The 23,313-nt window shown below is 37.3% G+C and overlaps 1 protein-coding gene across 1 annotated transcript; it reads left to right on the top strand.

Moving 5' to 3' along the window:
* The first annotated feature begins 30 nt into the window (after positions 1–30).
* On the top strand, positions 31–2,084 carry LOC123886137. The gene is made up of 3 exons (XM_045935477.1): positions 31–120; positions 204–617; positions 2,076–2,084. Exons 1-3 carry the CDS (start codon positions 31–33, stop codon positions 2,082–2,084), a joined length of 513 nt encoding a protein of 170 aa, XP_045791433.1.
* The last annotated feature ends 21,229 nt before the right edge of the window (positions 2,085–23,313 follow it).

Here is a 23,313-nt window from a genome sequence, read left to right as displayed (position 1 = left end):
TTATATGTGACTCTTTTATGATGTGCAGCTATGACACATCGGTATGATAGGCTACATGAAGATGTGAAATCTTACGCCATGATGACTAAGACGTGCTATATGGAGTATGATCCAATGAATGTAAGTAGTTTTGTTTTTTTTTATTCGCAATAATTGTTTAATATTCTATTGTTCCTCATCCCATTATTGTGTTCATTGTGCAGGGTCGAGGAGTACTGCCAGGGATTTATGCACGTTGTGTTGGGCCGGTGATCGGCAACACTGCTATTTTGCAAGACACTAACCTTAATCAGGTTCAGGTGGTAGTTGAGAGGGATAAGTCAGGTATCTACTTCACTCATGGCTGGTCTCGCATGCGAGACCTTTACAAGATTAGTATTGGAGCTTGGGTTGTCCTCACTTTTGTGAATCTCTTCCTATTTCATATCAGACTCATCAACATCACTGGTTTTCCCATCACTTGCCCTCTTAGAAATCCCCCTTATAGACTAATGTTGGAGGAAGGTTTTCAGACAGGTTCTTGGGATGCACCTATACCCTTTTTTGTAATGCCAAAGGTTTACACACACATGCTCGAGAAAACTTTGACTGCTGCCGATGTTGCAAGTGGGACTCTGGTATGTATTTTTAAAACTTCTCTTTTGCTTGCTCTGTTCATATTTGTATATGAAATTCCTGACACACAGTGGACAGGTGTTGATCAAAGTGTATCAACACTTGTCTGTTGTAGACAGATGTTGTTACAGGTGCGCCAACACTTGTCTATAAACAGAGCAAATAACATAAAACAATACGAACAGTAAAGTAAATAACACAAGAGAGTTGTTAACCCAGTTCAGCCTAAAGCCTACTTTGGGGGATACCAATCCAGGAATGAAGTCCACTATCAGCAGTATTACTTCGAAGCTAAACTCACCCGTTTACAACTTCTCACTTAATCACTACCCAATGACACTTCTACCTAGGAACTCCTAGATATGAGACCCCGTCCCAATTCCCACCTTAACAACACAGACAGCGTTGTTATCCAATTTCACAATCACAACAGGTGGAGACACACTCCTAAGAAACTAGGATTCACTCTTGCTTAAAAGCTTGCGAGTAAACCACACAACACAATAGAACAATCTCCGTACTTCAAAGCTTAGGAGAAGTTCACACTTACAACTCAATAACACTCAGGTCCTAAGCTTGCATCAATGAGACACAAGAAAGGCTCACAATTAACACTCTAAAATCCCTAAACACACGCTTTGTAAGAACACGATTTTAGATGCTTGAAACCATATGCTTGCCTTCGTATTTATAGTAGTAGAATGACTTGGGCTTCAAGACAAAATTAGGGCTTCTAGAATTGCGGCAGCAGTGATATATTTTTGAAAACAATAGTTATATTTTTGAACCGCAAAAATATATTTTCCAAAAATATAATTCCTTTGGAAAATAAAACTAGGGTTTGGCTGCCTCATGAAACACATTAAACACGTGTGCCTTCCTCTGTAAGAAACCTTGAAACAATTCTTCAAACAGATCTTCAAAAGATTGAGTAGAAAATAATAATATCTAGCTGGCGCGCGCAGAACAGAGTCAGGTGTTGTTCCAAAGTGTAACAACATTTGTCACAACACTTGGGGTTAGCACATTTGTCTCAACACTTGGCTAAAATATGTTTTTGCAAAATGTAGCCAATATACAAAAACCCAACAATCTCCCCCTTTGGCAAATTTTGGCTAAAACAATATTAGACCAGTATATAGAGGGATACAGTACTACCTTTCCTTCTAGTCAACATGATCACACAACTAGGAAAGAAAGTAACACACAATAAAACTACTTCAAAGAGATAAGTAGCATCAGAGGCAATGCAACAGCGGAATAAAAACACGACTAGCCTCATGGAACAACACAAGGGAGAAATAAACTCCCATAGTAGATGCTAAGAAGTAGGAGAAATAAACTCCTAATAGTTTAACGCGCATCCATTCATCATAAGAACAACAGGAAAAATAAATTCCCATAAAACATCTGAGAAAAATAAATTCTCAGTCATAATGGATAGTGGACTCATTAGTCAGGTGCCATAACACTTGGCACAGCATTTGTCGTCAAATATATTCAGGCGATCAAGAGATATTATCACTCACACTCCCCCTGAATTCATGCATACGTACACCAGATAAAGAAAGAATATTCACTACTCCCCCTCAGTACATGCATATTTCTCACACTCCCCCTCAATACGAGCATACGAACAATTCATGCAAACACAGTCAATAGATGTGAGAACATCTGTCCACACACTTGTCACACACACACACTACTCCCCCTTTTTAGCCACAATTTAGACAAACATCATGCATAGGAAATAGAAGTGTCAGGGTGCAAATATTACAGACCATAGAGCACACACAGGTGCTAGAAATCCAGGGCCTTGCCCATAAAAGGAACAACAAAGAAATACCAACAGTACATCAGGAAAATCATAAGAAAAACATCAGAACTATATTGAAGAACTTTCATCAGAGTCCTCCATCACATCCTCAGAGCCATCCTCAGAGTCACTAGTTCCTTCTCCTTCTTGTTCATTAGGCTCACCCTCAACAGTCTCAGCAGCCTCCTCAGCCTTTAGTGCCTCAATCACACGATCAATTTTCAATTTTCTTGCCTCAAGGGCTCTGCTAGTCTCAGTAAGATCAGCAATCATCTGCTTCCTTGAAAGTACACCAGCCTGGACAGATGTGCCAACACCTGCTGCAGCATTTGTCCCATCCAGCAGCCTCTGCTCAATTACCAACACCCCTTTCCTTTTACAAGGAACATCAGTACTTCTTAGTATATCTAGGTGTTGCTCAAGGATGATATTGCATAGCAGAGTAGGGAGAGCAACTGGCTTTTCAACAGCATAGGTCAAAGCATGGCTTAAAGTTTCTTGAAAGAAATAGGACCCATAATCAAATTTTGCTTTTGTACCCACAGAATAAATGAACTTTCCCAATCCTCTAGCTACATCACCTGAGTGGGTTGTAGGCACCCAATTATGTGCAGCAATCCTATTCAGAACAGCATAAAATGGAGAGAGGGAAGTTGCAGCCAACTTAGCCTTGCTTGGCCATACCTTTATTCTTCCACCAGTGAGGACCTTGCAGACCTCGTTGTCTGTGACTTTTAGAGGAGCCACTTCATCAGAATCTCTTTGCAAATATTGGTTGATCACAGTTGGTGAGAATTAAACACACTTCCCACGAACAAATACCTGCCTGTATTCAGGACTTGCTGGATCATTACAGTTTGCAACCACATTAATCAAAAATTCTTTGACAAGCCTGTCATAGCACTTGTCCAAACCAACCACTGTTTTCATTAATCCTGCATACTCAAGAGCTTCAACAATACTTGGACATTTAAGAACATCATCTTTCAAATTCCTTTCAAGAGCTAACCTCCTGTGATACACAAACTTCCATCTTGCAGACCCATTCTCCAGATGAAATGAGATATTATCCAAAGGAGCATAGGGAACAGTTTGAGGAACCTTCTTCCTTCCTATACTCTTCCTAGATGTGCTGCCAGATGCAGCAACATCTGTCTCTGGCTCAAAATCAGAATCACTAGTTGGTGGAGCTTTCCTTTTCCTAGTTTCTGTTCTAGGTATTACCTTACTTACAGGTTTTGGAGGTCCATAAAGAGGCTTTTTACTAGTATCTTTTCCAGCCTTAGAAGGTTTGGGTGTTTGGGCAGGTGTGTTAGCAGTTTCTACCCCTTTACCAGCCTTACTTCTAGTCCTTCTAGCCACACTAGCCTCAGAATTTGTAGGCACAGCCTTATCACTAACAGTAGTTTCATTTTCATTAACAATTATAACCTCAGGAGTTTCATTCACAACTTTATCAGGAACAGTTTCTTTATCAGTAGCCTTAGGTGGGGGACTCTCATCAGACTCAGAATAGTCCACAATATTTTCCTGTGCCAAAGATGTGGTAACATCTGGCACCACATTTGGCGCAGCGCCATGTGTTGCAACACTTGGCGCAACATGAGTCTCAGGAGCAGTTTTCTTAATGGACTCATCAGCAACATCATTATTGGTCTTAGTAGAAGCACCAATATTATCATCAACAGCAACAGGGGAGTTAGGAACACTTTTCCCCAAATTTTCAGTCACAGAAGGATTCTCTAAACCTAGGGTTTCACCAGGATTTGGAGCATTAAGGTTTTGATTAAGAGAATTCTTACCAGATGCGTCGACATTAACCTCTGCAGCTTTTACGACAGGAGTAGCAACACCACTCGATGGAAGTGGATCAACATGCAGTTCAGACATTGTAAAACTTCTCTTTGATTCATATTTCGATTTCTTGCTCTTACGCTTTGAAACTTTAATTGAAGCGGAGGGAGATGAAGGATTTGTACTTGTTCGAGACGATTTATCCTTCTTTGCAACTGATTTTCTCCTCATCGTTGGACTTGTGGCAGGTATGGTGTTGAGAGGAATAGCATTTATCGCCACTTGTGGTGATGGAACATCTTCATTCTTCGTTGGTGAGGATTTTCCAGAATCAGACATGATTATTGAGTAAGATTTTCTGAGAAATGTAAAGATTAGAGAAATGTTGATGAGGAAGATAGAGAGTTTTTGAGCGTGAGAGAGAGAATAGATGAAAAGCAATGATTGTGGTTGATGGAGGTTGTGGGAAGTTGAATGAAAACTTCCTTGATTAGCGTGTAACTTTAAGTGAAGAGAGGTAGTTACAAGCATTACATGCTGTAACTGCTATTTGTCTTCAAAAAGGCAAATTCCAAGTTTGCCTCTCAAATTTTCAAATTGATTCGCATGTAAAGCCTTTGTAAAAATATCTGCCAACTGTTCTTCGGATGCAATGTGTTCAAGTGTAACAATCTTCTCTTCCACAAGCTCTCTTATAAAATGATGACGTATGTCAATGTGCTTAGTCCTACTATGTTGAATAGGATTTTTAGAAATGTTTATAGCACTTAGATTGTCACAGTAGAGTGTCATGACATCTTGCTCAACACTATACTCCTTCAACATTTGTCTCATCCATAACAATTGAGAGCAACTACTCCCAGCTGCTATATATTCTGCCTCAGCTGTTGATAGAGACACATTATTCTACTTCTTACTAAACCAAGATACTAGATTGTTTCCCAAGAAGAAACATGCACCAGAGGTGCTCTTTCTATCATCAGCACTTCCAGCCCAATCTGCATCACAATATCCAATTAAGGTAGAATCATTTCCATGAGAGTATAAAATTCCATAGCCACATGTTCCATTGACATATTTGAAGATCCTCTTTACTTGAGTCAGATGACTCATCTTGGGTTCAGATTGGTATCTAGCACAAACACCTACTGCAAACATGATATCAGGCCTGCTAGCTGTGAGATATAGCAAGCTCCCAATCATACTTCTGTAGAGACTTTGATCCACATCAATCCCTTTCTCATCTTTGGTAAGCTTCAAGTGTGTAGGTGCAGGTGTCCTTTTGTGACTACCACTTTCCATTCCAAATTTCTTCACAATGTTTCTTGCATATTTTTCTTGAGAGATAAATATGGTGTCTTCCATTTGTTTGACCTGAAGACCTAAAAAATAGGTTAGCTCACCTACAAGACTCATTTCAAATTCAGATTGCATTTGATGCACAAAATGTTCCACCATTTGTCGTGACATTCCACCAAATACAATATCATCCACATATATCTGAGCTATCATTAGCTTCCCTTTCTCTTTTCTTACAAACAGGGTTTTATCATTACCACCTTTCTTGTATCCATGGCTGACAAGGAATTCAGTCAGTCTTTCATACCATGCTCTAGGGGCTTGTTTCAATCCATAGAGTGCTTTCTTTAGTTTGTAAACATGGTTAGGAAAGCTTGGATCTACAAACCCTTTTGGTTGTTCAACATAAACCTCTTCATTTAGATAGCCATTTAGGAATGCACTTTTTACATCCATTTGATATAGCTTGAATTTTAAAATGCATGCCACAGCCAAGAGTAATCTTATGGACTCCAAGCGAGCAACTGGAGCAAAAGTTTCATCAAAGTCTACTCCTTCTATCTGGGTGTATCCTTGTGCTACAAGTCTGGCTTTATTTATAGTAATGTCACCATTTTCATCAGTTTTGTTCTTGTATACCCACTTTGTACCAATAACATTTATACCATCTGGTCTAGGTACTAGATCCCATACCTCACTTCTTTTGAACTGAGTTAGTTCATCCTGCATAGCATTGATCCAGTATTCATCAGTCAAAGCTTCTTTAACATTCTTTGGTTCAATCTTTGATATGAAACATGAATTGGAGATTACTTCTTTTGATCTTCTTGTTGCAATTCCTTGATTTGGATTTCCAATGACAAGTTCCAGAGGATGATTCTTCTGTGTTCTGGTAGATGGTCCCTTGTTTGGTCTAGGAACCTCTGTAGTAGACTCAGAGTGTTGATCAGGTTCAGGTTCAGGTTGATCATCATCAGGTGTTGGGACAGGTGTTATGACATCTGTCTCTTCAGCTGGATCTGCACTTGTTGTATCACTATCATTAACAACAACATTAATTGATTCCATCATAGTTCTTGTTCTGGAGTTAAAAACCCTGTAGGCTCTGCTGTTGGTTGAGTAACCTAAAAATATCCCCTCATCACTTTTGGGGTCCAATTTTCTCCTAGGTTCTCTATCTGCCAAAATATAACATTTTGACCCAAACACATGGAAATACTTCACAGTAGGCTTCCTATTCTTCCATAGTTCATACAGTGTTGTAGCAGTACCTTTTCTTAATGTTACTCTATTGTGAATGTAACATGCTGTATTCATGGCTTCAGCCCAGAACTTGTAAGGAACATTTTTGGCATGCAACATTACTCTAGCAGATTCCTGTAAGGTTCTATTCTTTCTTTCAACCACACCATTTTGTTGAGGTGTAATTGGTGAAGAAAATTCATGAATTATTCCTTCAGCAGCACAAAAATCAGCAAATTTAGAGTTTTCAAACTCCTTACCATGGTCACTTCTGATTCTTACAATACCACAGTCTTTCTCTTTTTGAAGTTGTACACAAAGATTTTTGAATTCTTCAAAAGTCTCAGATTTTTCCCTAATGAAATTTACCCAAGTATATCTAGAGAAGTCATCAACAATAACAAGAACATATTTCTTACCTCCAAGACTCTCAACTTGTATGGGCCCCATCAGATCCATATGTAGTAACTCAAGAACTCTAGAGGTGGACAAGTGTTGCAACTTTTGGTGCGACACTTTGGTTTGCTTCCCAATCTGACATTCACCACAGATATTGCCTTCCTGTATCTGTAAGCTTGGTAGTCCTCTGACAGCTTCTTCTGATATGACTCTCTTCATGCTCTTCAGGTTAAGGTGTCCTAATTTTTGATGCCACAGCTTAACCTCTTCATTTTTAGTTAAGAGACATGTAGATACATTAGCTTCTTCAAGAGGGATCCACAAGTAGCAGTTGTCTTTTGATCTAACACCCCTCATAAGGATATCTCCTTCATTATTGCTGACCAGACATTCATTTTTTGTAAAGTTGACTTTCATGCCTTGATCACATAGTTGGCTTATACTGATTAGATTGGCAGTGAGTCCTTTTACAAGGAGAACATTTTCAAGTTTTGGTAGACCATGGTCAATCAGTCTTCCAATACCTTTGATTTCCCCCTTTGCTCCATCTCCAAATGTCACAAAACTTGTGGCATAGGATTTTACCTCTTTCAAATACTTTTCAACACCAGTCATGTGTCTGGAACAACCACTATCAAAGTACCAATCTTCTTTTGATGAGGCTCTGAGTGACGTATGGGCAATCAGACTTTTCCCACTGCTTTCAGCTGTATACTCCTTGGTATTGGTTGCATCATCTTTTTGCTTCCATTCCATCTTTGTTTTAGTAATGGATGGATCAGACTCTTGAGGGATTTCACTTGGATACCCATACAATTTGTAGCAGTAGGGCCTTATGTGCCCCTTTCTTCCATAGTGATGACATCTCCATGAGTGGTACCTGCTTCTGGGTCTAGGTATAAACCTAGGTCTCTGCCATCTTTGCTGATGTGGTGCCACATGTGGCAACACTTGTCTCTGCTGTCTAGGAGACAGGTGTGACGACATTCTGTCATGCATTTTTGGAGACGGTTGTTTACTTATCTCAGGCATATATTTCCCCTCTTTGTTGTAATCCATAATCCTATTAACATTTTTGTATTCATACCCAATGCCTGTTTTGGATCTGCTAGGAGCAGGCAAAGTTTCCAGGATTTCATCTAGATCACTTCCTTTGAATAGCCTAAGAACATGCTTCTTTAAGTTCTCAAGATGGGAGTTTAATTCAGTTACCTCTTCATTCAGATGGGCTATCTCAGTCAGTTGTTTGATCTTGTCAGCTTCTAAGTTGATGATAGTTGCCTTCTGTTCCTCAATGATCTTTAAACTATCTTCCCATTTAGTACTAAATTCAGAGATTCTTGACAGATTAGCAGCTCTCTCAGTTTGCAACTTAGTGATTGTTTCTTTTTGTTCTTCAGAGACTCTGCAGACTTCTGCACTCTTTAGACATAGCTTTTTATATGATTCAGCAAGTTCATCAAAGGTCAGTTCTTCTTCACATGATTCTGTGTCAGATGTGCACACACTTGTCAATACATGTATAGCCTTTGCAGTATTGTCTTCTTCCTCAGAATCTTCATCTGACCAAGTTACAGTCAACCCCTTCTTTTGTTTCTTCAGGAAGGTTCCACATTCACTTCTAATGTGACCAAACCCCTCACATTCATGGCATTGAACACCTTTATTTGGAGCTGATTTCTCATCTGTTACAGGTTTTCTGAGATTCCTGTAAGTGTTGCGACCAATGTCAGCTGCACCTGTCTTAGAGCGTTTGTCCATTCTCTTTAACACCTTATTAAATTGTTTTCCCAAAAGAACCATTGCATCAGAGATGCTGTGTTCAGACTCTGTGTCACTCAGTTGATCTTCTTCCTCAGCATTTGAAACAAAAGCAATGCTTTTGTTTTTCTTATCCATCTTTTCATTTGTAGCTACCTCATAGGTTTGTAGTGAACCAACCAGTTCATCTAGCTTCATATCTGTGATATCCTTTGCTTCTTCTATAGCTGTGACCTTCATGTCAAACTTCTTAGGTAGAGACCTGAGCATTTTTCTTACCAGCTTTTCTTCAGGTATCTTTTCACCCAAGGCATCAAATTGATTGTCAAAATCAAGTATGGTCATGTGAAAATCCTGAATGGTTTCATCATCATTCATTCTAAGATTCTCAAACTTCGTTGTTAGGAGTTGTAGCTTTGACATCTTTACTTTAGAGGTACCTTCATGAACAGTCTCAAGAATTGTCCAAGCTTCTTTAGCAGAGACACACTTTTTGATGAGTCTGAATATGTGCTTGTCAACACCATTATATAGTGCATATAATGCTTTTGAGTTTGCAAGAGCAAGCTCATCCTCTTCTTTGGACCATTCTTCAGCAGATTTCAACTCAAGAGTTGGTTTGCCATCTTTATCCATCTTCACAGGTGGGGTCCACCATCTCAGAACTGCCTTCCATGTCTTGCTATCAATTTGTTTTAGAAAGGCCAACATGCGGGACTTCCAATAGTCATAGTTAGAAGCACCAACCAGAAGAGGTGGTCTGGTAACAAACCCTCCTTCTTTGTCCATCCTTGCCAGAAAAAGTTTCCCTGGAGCTCACCCTAAAATTCAGAACAGGGTGCCTGCTCTGATGCCAATTGAAATTCCTGACACACAGTGGACAGGTGTTGATCAAAGTGTATCAACACTTGTCTGTTGTAGACAGATGTTGTTACAGGTGCGCCAACACTTGTCTATAAACAGAGCAAATAACATAAAACAATACGAACAGTAAAGTAAATAACACAAGAGAGTTGTTAACCCAGTTCAGCCTAAAGCCTACTCTGGGGGATACCAATCCAGGAATGAAGTCCACTATCAGCAGTATTACTTCGAAGCTAAACTCACCCGTTTACAACTTCTCACTTAATCACTACCCAATGACACTTCTACCTAGGAACTCCTAGATATGAGACCCCGTCCCAATTCCCACCTTAACAACACAGACAGCGTTGTTATCCAATTTCACAATCACAACAGGTGGAGACTGATGCACCTAAAAATGTGCTATTTATTTAGTTAATTTACTATTATATTTTAATTATTTTTATTTCAATTTCGAAGTTTTATATTATGAATCGTTACTTATTTCTCGTATTTTAAATAAACAGATAAAAAATGTACGAGTTGAAGAAAGGAGCGAAAACGGACCGAAAAGGAGCAAAAATGGACAAAAGGGCCACACATGTGCAGCCAATTGGGCCATACATGTGCAGCCCACACAAATCAAACATGGCGTCCGCCAACAAGGAAAGAAGTGGCGCCTGCCAGCTAGCCAAAAATGGCAACTGCCAACTCCTCTCAAGTGGCCCTCGCCACTTTCTCTCAATTCATCAAAGCCATACAATTGATCCAACGGCAACGCGCTATTTTTCCTCAAGTCCCACATCGGCCACTTTTGTGTTTTGTCTCTTGTGAAATTAGTATAAATAGGCCCCTTTTCTCCACTTTCTAGGGGACACCAACTTGTAACAGTTGAGGAAGAGAATTGAGACTAAGATTTAATTCTTGGTTTCTTCTCTTAGTTTAATATTTTTATTTCCTGCTGTTGTGCTGTCGGTGTCCGTACTCAAGATTTCTTTTATTAATTCAGGTTCTTTATTTTCTTTTCTTTTCTTTATTTTTATGCTTATTTTATTTATTTTATTTTTCTGTTTTTATTTAATGTCTTTATTTTTATTTATTTATTTTATGTCTTTATTTTTAGTTATGTCTAGCTAAATTTAGCGTTGCTAGGATGTGTAGTTAGTAGCTAATAGGGGTTCGGTAGTTAATTCGTGCTTAATAGTTTTCAACCACCAGTTTTAAATAAATACGTTTTCAAATAATTCGTCACGAGAGTAAGGATTGTTTTAAAGGCAATAAACCAACATTGACGAGAGTTGAGGTTTAGGGCCAGATAGTTAAAACTGACCGTTAGTTCTAAAGTCCGCGAGAGCTATTTAGGATTGATGAGTTTTATATTGGTTTTCAAAGATACTTATATAGGTAAGTGAGCGCGTGAGAGCTGAGCATTTATTTTATCTAAGTATAACGCTAGTCAAGATTTGCGAGAGCTGAGATTAGTGTTTTTAAATCAAATATAATTCTTGAGAACTGGCGACTGTTTTATTTTCTTAAGCAGTTTTTAATGAAACGTTGACTATAATTCGTCACGAGAGTGAGAATTAATTAAAGTAAAAATCAATAGAGCGAGAGCGTGAGATTTCTACTAGATAGTAAAAACTGAACATTAAATCTAATTCGCAACGAGAGTTGGGATTAGAGTTAATTAAATTATATTGTTTTTCAAAGAGTATTTTATTAGCGGGTGTGAGGACGAGAGTTAAGCACCACCTTTATAATTTATAATACTAGTCAAGATTTGCGAGAGCTGAGATTGGTATTTTTAAATCAATATAGTTTCGAAAATTTAACAGTTTGTCTAGCGCGAATTAAGCATTGAACCCTCTGAAGCAACTAATAGCACGTCCTAGCAATATTTTATTTACATATAAAAAAAATCTAAAAAATATTTATTTTTCTTATTTTAATTATTCAATTAATCATAACCCTTTAAACCATTAGCCTTAGATTTACAAAGCAACACTAGAATACGGTAGGTCGATTATTGGTCCTTTGGGTTCGATATCTTTTAAAACTACACGACACGACTGTATACTTGCGGTCATTGTCGCGTTCGATCAAGTTTTTGGCGCCGTTGCCGGGGACCAATTTAGTCGATATTGTAACTCTAGTGTTACACCGTAGAGACTAAGGCACTTTTATTTTAAATTTTTAAAATGGATTACTCATATTTCCTCTACGACCACCACCCCCAATATTATGAGGAACCACAAAATCACTATAAATCCAATCTCGAAATATTAATGGAGGATTTCATTAAGACTCAAACACTCTTTAGGCTAGAGTTTGTGGAAGCACAAACTCGCATAAATAAAGAAGTAAATGAAGCTTTCATGAAGTTAAACACTAAGGTCGAGTCCCTCGCGGCCGATAGCAAGGCAATAGAGACTCAAATCTCTTTGCTTGCACAAGCATCTCTAGGATCGTTCACTAAGAGTCATGTAGACGTCATAACAACTAATGAAAGTCAAATTGAAAATCTTAGAGAGAGTGATAATGTAATCAATGAGAAATCTAATGAGAAAAGAGTAGAGATTGCGAAAGTTCAACCAACACCACCTAAAGAGGAGGTTGTCAAAGAGGTAGAGAAGGAAGCATCTTACATTCTTCCTCCCCCTTACAATCCACCGACCCCTTTCACCCAAAGGCTTGTGGAAGCCAAGGTAGAATCCCAATCTAAAAGGGATGTAGAAGAGTTGAAAAACATAAACATTAATGCCCCTTTGTATGAAATCCCGTATAAAAAGAGAAATTTAGAGGACAATAGGGAAATTATTAGTGTTAAAAAGGGGAGAGTAGACTTTGAGGTGGCGAATGAAGAAACTAAACTCAGACCCGAAAAACTAATAATAAAAATTGATCCAGAACCACCACCACACGTTCAGACCTCTGAATCTCCCTATAGGAAAAAGAAAATAAAGAGTGAAGGGTATGGGAGATGGGTTGACAAATGGCGATGGAAACCAAAATTAATTAGGAGTTTAATCGGAGATTCAAGAAAACACCCTTAGTGCTTACATTTCTGAATAGTCGAGCTAACCGACGTTAAACAAAGCGCTGCATGGGAGGCAACCCATGAGTTTTCTTTAATTCTTGTTTAATTTTTGTTTTCTTTTATTTTTGATTTTTTTTATGACTATCTCTGATGATCCTATGACTAATAGAGCTCCCACGCACATTTCTCCAAATGTTGCCGCTGGTGGGGGCGCAAGCATTGTTCCACCTGCACACACTACACATTTTTCTAACACTTTTGCAGGTAGTTCCTCCTCATCAAGGCAAAGCTCCATCGATGATGTACTCCATGAGATACGCGCCCAAAACGCACTAAATCAAGAGCGCGATGGATTATTCTATGCCATGCATCAACAACAAGAGGAGATGATGGAACGAATGACATTCATGCAAGCCCAGCAAGACGAAATTCTTCAAAACCAACATGAGATGCAGGGCTATTATCATAGGTGGGAGAGCTCCGAAGAGCACCGTCAACAACAGCTCGACAATGTCATACAAGAGCTAGGCGGTTTGAGGCTTCAGTTCAACAATTTCCAAAATTATCAACATCCTCCCTCATGATCTCTCCACCAGGTTTTGTGCTCCAAAGCTACACTTGAGTCTCAACAGTGAGGACACAGTTGGATTTAAGTTTAGGGGAGTATTCTACCATCCTTACTTTATTTCTCAGTTATTTTATTTTTAGTACAATTTCCCTTTTCGCAAATAAAATAATAGCACTATTTTTGGGTAAATTTTAAATTTTTCCTTTCCTTGAACCAATAAATTTTTTTTTTTCAAAGGCTTAGGCTAATAGCTCACTTAGAAAGTATATAGGTTAAGAAAAGACGAGAGGCTAAGTTAAGGAAATTAGGGAATTTCACAACAAAATCGGTATTTTTCCAACACCCAGAAGTCTCCCTAGTATAGATATCAATTTGAATAACCATTGTGCCAAAATCTCCTGATTTAAATTTGTGGAATCCTTTAGTAGTTTATCTATTCAGTCGGACACCATCTATAAAGTCACACATTAAGTAGATTTGTCGATGAATATAAGCGAATCATCTAAGCAAATTCTTAAGGTCATACTGTGGTAATACGGTTAAACCTTAAAGAAAAAAATATATATAAGGTCATACTGTGGTAATACGGTTAAACCTTGAAAAAATATTTATATGATTGCTAATACAAAATTTGTATCATCAAAATTTGTATCATCAAGCTAATTGCAGGTTGAAAAAGATGAATAAAGACGCTAACCGATTTTCTTACCATGTGTGTGACATAGATAAAGGGTCTTAATGTGACTGTCTAGAATGAAAAAGGATGAAACAAAGGAGAAGATTTAGATTTTAGTACAACGGCATGATCCGAATTCGATATGTATAAGAGGGAGAACTTTGTGTGTCGTTGAAATACCCTCCTTGATTGTGTAAAGAACCTAACTAATTAATCTTAGCCGATTTGAATTTCTGACCACGTATGAGTACTTGTGATGTTATTTTCCTCTAAGTCTGTGTGTGTGAGTTGCTTCGCATTTCAAATGTTTTCTATATGCAAGCTAAATTGCTTGAGGACAAGCAATGGTTCAAGTTTAGGGGAGTTTGATGCACCTAAAAATGTGCTATTTATTTAGTTAATTTACTATTATATTTTAATTATTTTTATTTCAATTTCGAAGTTTTATATTATGAATCGTTACTTATTTCTCGTATTTTAAATAAACAGATAAAAAATGTACGAGTTGAAGAAAGGAGCGAAAACGGACCGAAAAGGAGCAAAAATGGACAAAAGGGCCACACATGTGCAGCCAATTGGGCCACACATGTGCAGCCCACACAAATCAAACATGGCGTCCGCCAACAAGGAAAGAAGTGGCGCCCGCCAGCTAGCCAAAAATGGCAACTGCCAACTCCTCTCAAGTGGCCCTCGCCACTTTCTCTCAATTCATCAAAGCCATACAATTGATCCAACGGCAACGCGCTATTTTTCCTCAAGTCCCACATCGGCCACTTTTGTGTTTTGTCTCTTGTGAAATTAGTATAAATAGGCCCCTTTTCTCCACTTTCTAGGGGACACCAACTTGTAACAGTTGAGGAAGAGAATTGAGACTAAGATTTAATTCTTGGTTTCTTCTCTTAGTTTAATATTTTTATTTCCTGCTCGCGTGAGAGCTGAGCATTTATTTTATCTAAGTATAACGCTAGTCAAGATTTGCGAGAGCTGAGATTAGTGTTTTTAAATCAAATATAATTCTTGAGAACTGGCGACTGTTTTATTTTCTTAAGCAGTTTTTAATTAAACGTTGACTATAATTCGTCACGAGAGTGAGAATTAATTAAAGTAAAAATCAATAGAGCGAGAGCGTGAGATTTCTACTAGATAGTAAAAACTGAACATTAAATCTAATTCGCAACGAGAGTTGGGATTAGAGTTAATTAAATTATATTGTTTTTCAAAGAGTATTTTATTAGCGGGTGTGAGGACGAGAGTTAAGCACCACCTTTATAATTTATAATACTAGTCAAGATTTGCGAGAGCTGAGATTGGTATTTTTAAATCAATATAGTTTCGAAAATTTAACAGTTTGTCTAGCGCGAATTAAGCATTGAACCCTCTGAAGCAACTAATAGCACGTCCTAGCAATATTTTATTTACATATAAAAAAAATCTAAAAAATATTTATTTTTCTTATTTTAATTATTCAATTAATCATAACCCTTTAAACCATTAGCCTTAGATTTACAAAGCAACACTAGAATACGGTAGGTCGATTATTGGTCCTTTGGGTTCGATATCTTTTAAAACTACACGACACGACTGTATACTTGCGGTCATTGTCGCGTTCGATCAGAGACACACTCCTAAGAAACTAGGATTCACTCTTGCTTAAAAGCTTGCGAGTAAACCACACAACACAATAGAACAATCTCCGTACTTCAAAGCTTAGGAGAAGTTCACACTTACAACTCAATAACACTCAGGTCCTAAGCTTGCATCAATGAGACACAAGAAAGGCTCACAATTAACACTCTAAAATCCCTAAACACACGCTTTGTAAGAACACGATTTTAGATGCTTGAAACCATATGCTTGCCTTCGTATTTATAGTAGTAGAATGACTTGGGCTTCAAGACAAAATTAGGGCTTCTAGAATTGCGGCAGCAGTGATATATTTTTGAAAACAATAGTTATATTTTTGAACCGCAAAAATATATTTTCCAAAAATATAATTCCTTTGGAAAATAAAACTAGGGTTTGGCTGCCTCATGAAACACATTAAACACGTGTGCCTTCCTCTGTAAGAAACCTTGAAACAATTCTTCAAACAGATCTTCAAAAGATTGAGTAGAAAATAATAATATCTAGCTGGCGCGCGCAGAACAGAGTCAGGTGTTGTTCCAAAGTGTAACAACATTTGTCACAACACTTGGGGTCAGCACATTTGTCTCAACACTTGGCTAAAATATGTTTTTGCAAAATGTAGCCAATATACAAAAACCCAACAGTATATAGGGATCAAATGATTAGAATTGTGATAGGTACATTTACATGAAAAGGAGGACTATTAATATATTTGGTTATATGCATGCTTTGTTGCTGTGATTGTTTAATGGCAGATCAATCAAATATAAGTTCTTAATTTCAGATATTATTGGCTGCATCTGTTTACCACGTTATCGATTGATTAGATATTAGATATGTACATTAATGATTGGTAATTGTTCGACAGACCCTTTTCTGGAATGGCTTTTGCAAGGATGCACTTCCCCATGAGGAGTGTAAGCTGACATTGGTTGATTGGATCGGGAATACTTGGAAAGAGTGCGAACTCCAGTTTGACAATGGCTCTCGCACCACCTGCAAGATATCTGGGGAGTGGATAGTGATGTATGCAAGATCCATCATCTCGCTGAGGGTGTTGTTGTTAAATTTGGTGCCACTCAAGCTTCCAATAACAAGGTGTTATACTTCAAGCTCTCTCCTTACATTGGTGTGCGTACAACTCTTCATGCTCCTTCCGATAGGCTGGTCACCAAGTTTATTCATGAGACTCAACATTACTTTATGCTTTAGATGTCCTCTTAACTAGCTTTGGAACAGATTTTCGTTGTTTTGTTGCTGTTTTTGTGTTGTAGTGGTTTTGAAACAATGTTGTTTTGCATTTGTATGATTTTATCATGGTGTATCATTCGTACTTGGAATACTTCCTCTAGACACTTCTTTGAATGTTAATGCATGCAGTTACAAGATATAGTTCCTTGATCGCTTATTTTGATGATGAATTCCTCCAAACTATTATGTTTGGTGCTTATCCCTTCATACTATTACACATTCTTTGTTGGATCAAGAAAAGAGTGAATGCTCTTAATTTGCTAATATCACTTGCCTCACAAATAGACCAATGTGTCTATTGATTAGTCTTGATATGTTTATATTTTATTGAAGTTATATATTCTTACCCAATTGTCTTATTTTTATTTATCAAATCATCTTAATCTAATCTTTTAGTCCTTCTATCAGTCTATATTGCTATGCCCGTTCAAAGCCTTTCAAGTGCAAAATGAGAACCCTAATTGAACACTAATTGAATTGCTCAATTGGAATGACATTTTGCCAATTTCGTCCACTATTATGTTGCCAATTTCTATCCAATGGTTATGTCCCAACTTGGGTTCTATGTAAAACTCTGAAAACTCATTTACCTTCCAATCACCTTGCATAGCTTGCTACCCAATGGAAGGAATTTGGGAGACTTTGTATCATCATAGTGATTCCCTCTACGTTTACCCTATAACAATAGACATAATTGATGCATTTGTTAGCTCCTATAAAAATATAGGCTTACAATAGTACTCCTATATCCAATTTGAGTGTCTTTGTTAGCCAAGTGGAATTCAGTCCATTTATAACACTACAAGTTGCAATTGGTGGCAATGCTTTGGGAATATACCACTAGAATTGTAACACCCCGATTTTTCAAAGACCGAAAAGGGGCATTATTTTTTTTTTTTTGGTAAAACAAAACAGAGCTCGCATACATTTTTGTGACGAGCCGGCATTAATCATACAACAGGACTAATTATATATTAGTACAACCCAAGCATCGGCATAGTACTAATCATACATAGGAGTGCTTTCGAGAAGCAAAGTGTGTACCTGAATATTTACAATCCAAAAGACAACTGTCTAAACCAAAGTATAAATACTCAGAAACAGTTTATCCAAAAGAGTCAAAATACTACGCCTAACCAAATGCACGGTGTACAAGACACACCGGCACACAATCTAAATAGATCCGCCACGCCACTCGACCACTGAGGGCTCAAGAAGCCACCATCGTCCTCACGACCCACGGTCTCGGACAGGACTCCATCGTCTAGGTGGGGGTAACCCGTTCATATGTTTCAAAGTAAGGGTCACCACAAGTACAACATGTAACAGATACCAAATACGGAAAGCAAATAAACATTTAGCATTTCCCGTCAATGAGCATAATATAAAATGCGCACATAGCCTACCAATGCAGACTCTACATGAGCGTGATCACCCTAACCGGGACTGTTTCACATGGTGGTCACCCTAACCGGGTCTATTCCACATGCATAAATTCCGGAATTTAACCTCTCCGCAGAGAGTCGTGGGTCCAACCCCTACTATACCTCATAGGGCGAATCAATAAAATCCCGAAGGATTAGAGTGGATCCATTCCCGATAATCACACCCCGTGGTCCATTCCCGATAACCACGTATTGGACTCAATAAAATCCCGCAGGATTAAGGTGGATCCATTCCCGATAATCACACCCCCGTAGTCCATTCCCGATAACTACGTACTATGAAATGCATGAGCATACGATTCCCCATATATGCTAATGCAACAAATACATACCTCTCAAGCATATGTAATCCAATCACATGTTAATACATATTATCTCAAACATATGTAAATAACGCATGTAATTTAAAACACGTTCTCGTCTCGAGAATACATAGAACAAACAAGCCAAACACGCCAAGAAATCACAGAACCAAGCATACACATAGCTCATTACAATTATAAGACGGAAAATAAAGGTGCCCTTACCTCGGCAAGCTTCCAACACAATCAACTTACGCTACACGAGCAAACCCGTCTCTCTCGACGAAATCTCCAATCCGGCTAATTCTCTTAACCCTTAATCATTCAACTTAATTAAGTTAATACCACATTCTAATTGGTCACTCAAATAAGCCCTAGCTCGGCTACTAATGGATCAAGACCTATGGTTCTTTCCTCACAACTAACTAGGCTCAAATAATTTTCAAAACAACTCTTTGAAAACATTAACAATTTAATACAATAGTTTGCATCACAAAAACTTCATTAAATAAAACTTCACTAATTTAAAACTTTTTCGAAAACAATATCTTTTCAACCAAGTTCTACACTTTTCTTCAAACTAAAACAAGTTCGCAAATGTTTAAGCCTTTTAAAACACAATTCTCGACAAAAGAATTTTCATTTCAACTCACCAATAGATTTTCCAAACATTTTTCATTTTCATAGAAAAGTAATCTCTATTATTTTTCTACTACTATGATTAAAATTCAAAAACGGCAAGAAAACGGTTACGATTTTAAAACGAGCATGACCCGGTCAATCTTCGTCCGATCATCGCAAACCATATGTCCAAATTCATCGTCTCGAAAAGACGGATCTAATGGTTTACTTTTTAGGACAAGATATCAAAGTTAAAAGGACCAAAATACCCTTCCATATTTCGGCCAGAATCCAAAATTAACACAAAATCATTTTTTTTTCAAAATCAAACTTGGTTAAAATAATTATACAATTACTAATTTCACATATACAAACTTAATTTGATTAAGTTCAATACTTTAGAAAGATTTCTTCAAACCCTAGATTCAAAACTCATAAAATTGGGGCTTTTCTTGTTATAGCATTTCTTTCAAAAATTGAACTATTAAAACAACTAGTGCTAGCTTCAATTGCAAGAAAATCACATCACAAATTCATTTCAAACATTTTCAAAAATCACAAAATTCTTAAAATGCTCACAATCAAAATTTTGTTTTAGATCTAACACCACTCATACTAGCTAGTAATGTTTATGAGTAAGAAAATTTTGAACTCAAACAACCAATAACAACAACACTTCGACAGCAACAAATAAAGAGATGGAGGGAGATTTTCTTACCATAAAACTTAGTTCACAAGCACCACCAAGGAGAGGGGATCAACTTTGGTTCCAAGCTTTCTTCCTAATTCCTTCTAGATTTTTCTTAAGGTGGAGATTTGTGTTGTATGAACACTTAGAAAAATAAATAAAATGAAAGAGAGGGAGGGAGAGTAGGTCACGGTTTTGGAAGAGGAAGAAAAGAGAAAAAATGTTATTTTTGATCTATACTTTTCCTTAAGTAGTTTCTCTAATCAATTTCTAACCATTGGATCAAATTGTTAAAGTTTCTAAGATAAAATCCTACCCCTTGGATCTTCCTCTCACAACCTTAATATAATAATATCCTAGAAAATATCTAGATATTTCTTTAAGCTCTCATCTCTCGCTCGCAGGCGAGTCGTGTAACGACCCAATTTTCATATTATTATTTTTAGGTGTTAAAATATTTTATTTAACGTGGCATTTTAATTAAGTTAATAACTTGAGTTATTTATCGAGTACTTTAGTTATTAGGCGAGTAGAGTGAGTTAACGTGTAATGGGCCAAGCCAATTGGGCTTGAGGCCCGATGGGCCTTATGGACTTGTGAGGAGGGCGCCATATGGCCAAGGGGAAGAGAGGGAACATTTCATTTTTCTCTTTTGTTCTTGAGAGGAGCTAGAGAGGAGGAGAGAGAGCTTGAGGAGCTAGGGCAAGAGGAGAGCTATGGATTCGAGAGCTTCGTCGTGTTTTCTTCGAATCCAGGTAAGAGAGTAGATTCCATATTTGTGGGTGACTCGAGGAAGGGGAGAATGTCGATTTCTCCTCACCCGAACTTCCTCCACCCCATTTTCGTTTTAGTTGTGAATGGATTTTCTTAATGGAAATCGATTCTAAGGTTCATGATATGTTTAACATGCTTTTAACATGATTAATGAACGAAAATAATGGTTAAAAACGAGTTTATGAAAGATTAAACTCAAGAACTTTGTGTTCTTGAGAGTTTTGATGAAAAAGTATTCAATCTTTACTTTTTCGATGTTTATGATGTAGATCTGAGAAATGAACTGTCCTTTTGTGTTTGGATATGCTTGTTGCACATGAATATAAACTTATTTGGGGTTTATAACATGAAAAATGGGATTTTTGGGTGATTTGGTGTAGAAATCGCAAGTTTTGAACTGTCCTGACAGGGGCACTCGCTAGGCCTTCGCTCAGCGAACGTGTGGCGAACAGCTCGCCACAGCTCGCTGCAGCTTCGCCACGAGCAGGTGATCCTCTGGTGAGGTTCGCTAAGCCTTCGCTATGCCTTCGCTCAGCGAATAGTTCGCTGAATGTTCGTTGAGAGCTCGCTATGAGTTAGCCTTCCTCTGGTAACGTTCGCTGAGGGCTCGCTACCCCTTCGCTTAGCGAACAGTGCTGGACCTGCAACTTTTTTATAGTTGTTTTAAGTGCAATTAGGCACTTGTAACATGGATTTAAGGTATCCTAACATGCAATTAAGTGTTTGTAACCATGATTGATTGCTTGTTGATGAATAATGAATTGTTGTTGATTATGATTGTGATGATGTTTATTTAAATGTCAAAGAAGTATATTAAGGTGTTAATCAACTTAATAAAGAAGGATATTAGAGTATGTTATTCTAATAAAGAAGGATATTAAGGTATAGTGTTATCTTAATAAAGAAGTAATGTTGGATAGTGTTCCACATTAGTAAAGGAAGAGCTTAATGCTAATTAAAATAATTGTGAGTGAATTCATGAAAAACATATACATGCATTCATGAATATATGTGATATTGGATATTCCAATAAAGAAGGATATCGGATTATATTTATCCGATAAAGAAGGATATTAGAGGTGAGATACTCTAATAAAGAAGATGGTACCACATGCATTAGAGGTGTCTAGAGGACATAGCATGAATGTGAAGCATTAGATTGCATTAGGGATTATGTGTGCATTTTATAATAAATGATGTTTGACACATACTTGGTAAATGTTGATTGTTAATCCGTGTGTGAGTAGCAGAGTCCGTCATGACTATAAAATGGACAACGCAGGGTCCGTCATGACCATAATCTGAACAATGTATTTGTTGATGTTTAGGTATTGTCCGAGACGACGTGAAACTATATGTTTGGTGTATAATTGTGGATGATTGATTATGTGATAAATGAAGTATATGCATGATATATGAATATGCATGAATGATGGTGATGTATATGTATAATGTATGATTATGCATGTTTTTATGAAGAAGTGTTTAAGTACCCTTTACTTACACTTGTATATTTTGAGTATGTTATCTAACTCTCTTTTATGTGTTATTTGCTGGACCGTTGGGGGTCCAGATTTTACAGGATTTTGTGGTATTCAATGTCGAGTCGTCGGTGAAGCTCCGCTCTGATTGTGACACGGGAAAAGGGGTTTTATATGTATATAGAGTCTCCTTATCTAGGTTGTTTTGTATAGCTAATAAATACATTAGTTGATTTAAGATTTGTATAAACACTATTTTTACTAATTAATTACATTAGTATTATTTTGATAGAGGAGTGTAATACTCGAACCGATATTCAATAAATTAAATGTGATTTTCCGTTGCGTATTTTGAAAAAGATTTTACTAAGGTAGAAATATATAAATAATGGGTTTGGGTGTTACAATTGGTATCAGAGCCCCGTTGTCTTCGGACTGTGTGGGTTATGTGTCGATCAGAGCAGGTCTGTGCAGTCAGGCCAAGTGAGTATTGTGAGTCAGTCGTGTTTGTCTAACGATTTTGTGTTGTTTGTTTTGTGAAATCATTCATGTTGTTCATTTAGGAACTATGAGTGGTGTGAATTGGATTAGATTATCCATTCTTTTGTTGAGTAGTAGTGTGAGTGCTAAACTTCTATGTTTATGATAGTTGTATATGCTTAGAGTTTAACCTTTCTGTAGTTTAAACTTGATGGATTGATGCTTATTGCTAATTGTTGATGATCCGGCATGATGTAAAACTGCATGTGACGATCCGGCATGATATAAAACTGCATGTGGTAATGATTTGAAATAATTTTAAAAACTAATATTATTTCTTGAAGATTTTGGTGAAAATATAGAGTTATTTCTTTTGGGTGAGTGAAAATTAAATTTTCAAAATGGTGAGAAGAGTAGGATATTAATGTGTCCTGGTATGTGTTTGTTATATGTTTGTTTATAACATGTGCTAGATGATTACTAGGCATTTGAATTGCTATGCGTTTTATGAGTAAAAACATGAAGATCTCATAATTCTATGTCGTGATTATTGATGCATGATTCTAATTGTGCTTTCGAGTCTATAATGATGTTA

This window comes from Trifolium pratense, linkage group LG5, assembly GCF_020283565.1.
Source record: "Trifolium pratense cultivar HEN17-A07 linkage group LG5, ARS_RC_1.1, whole genome shotgun sequence".
Lineage (NCBI taxonomy): Eukaryota > Viridiplantae > Streptophyta > Magnoliopsida > Fabales > Fabaceae > Trifolium > Trifolium pratense.
This window is presented reverse-complemented; position numbering and strand designations above follow the sequence as displayed.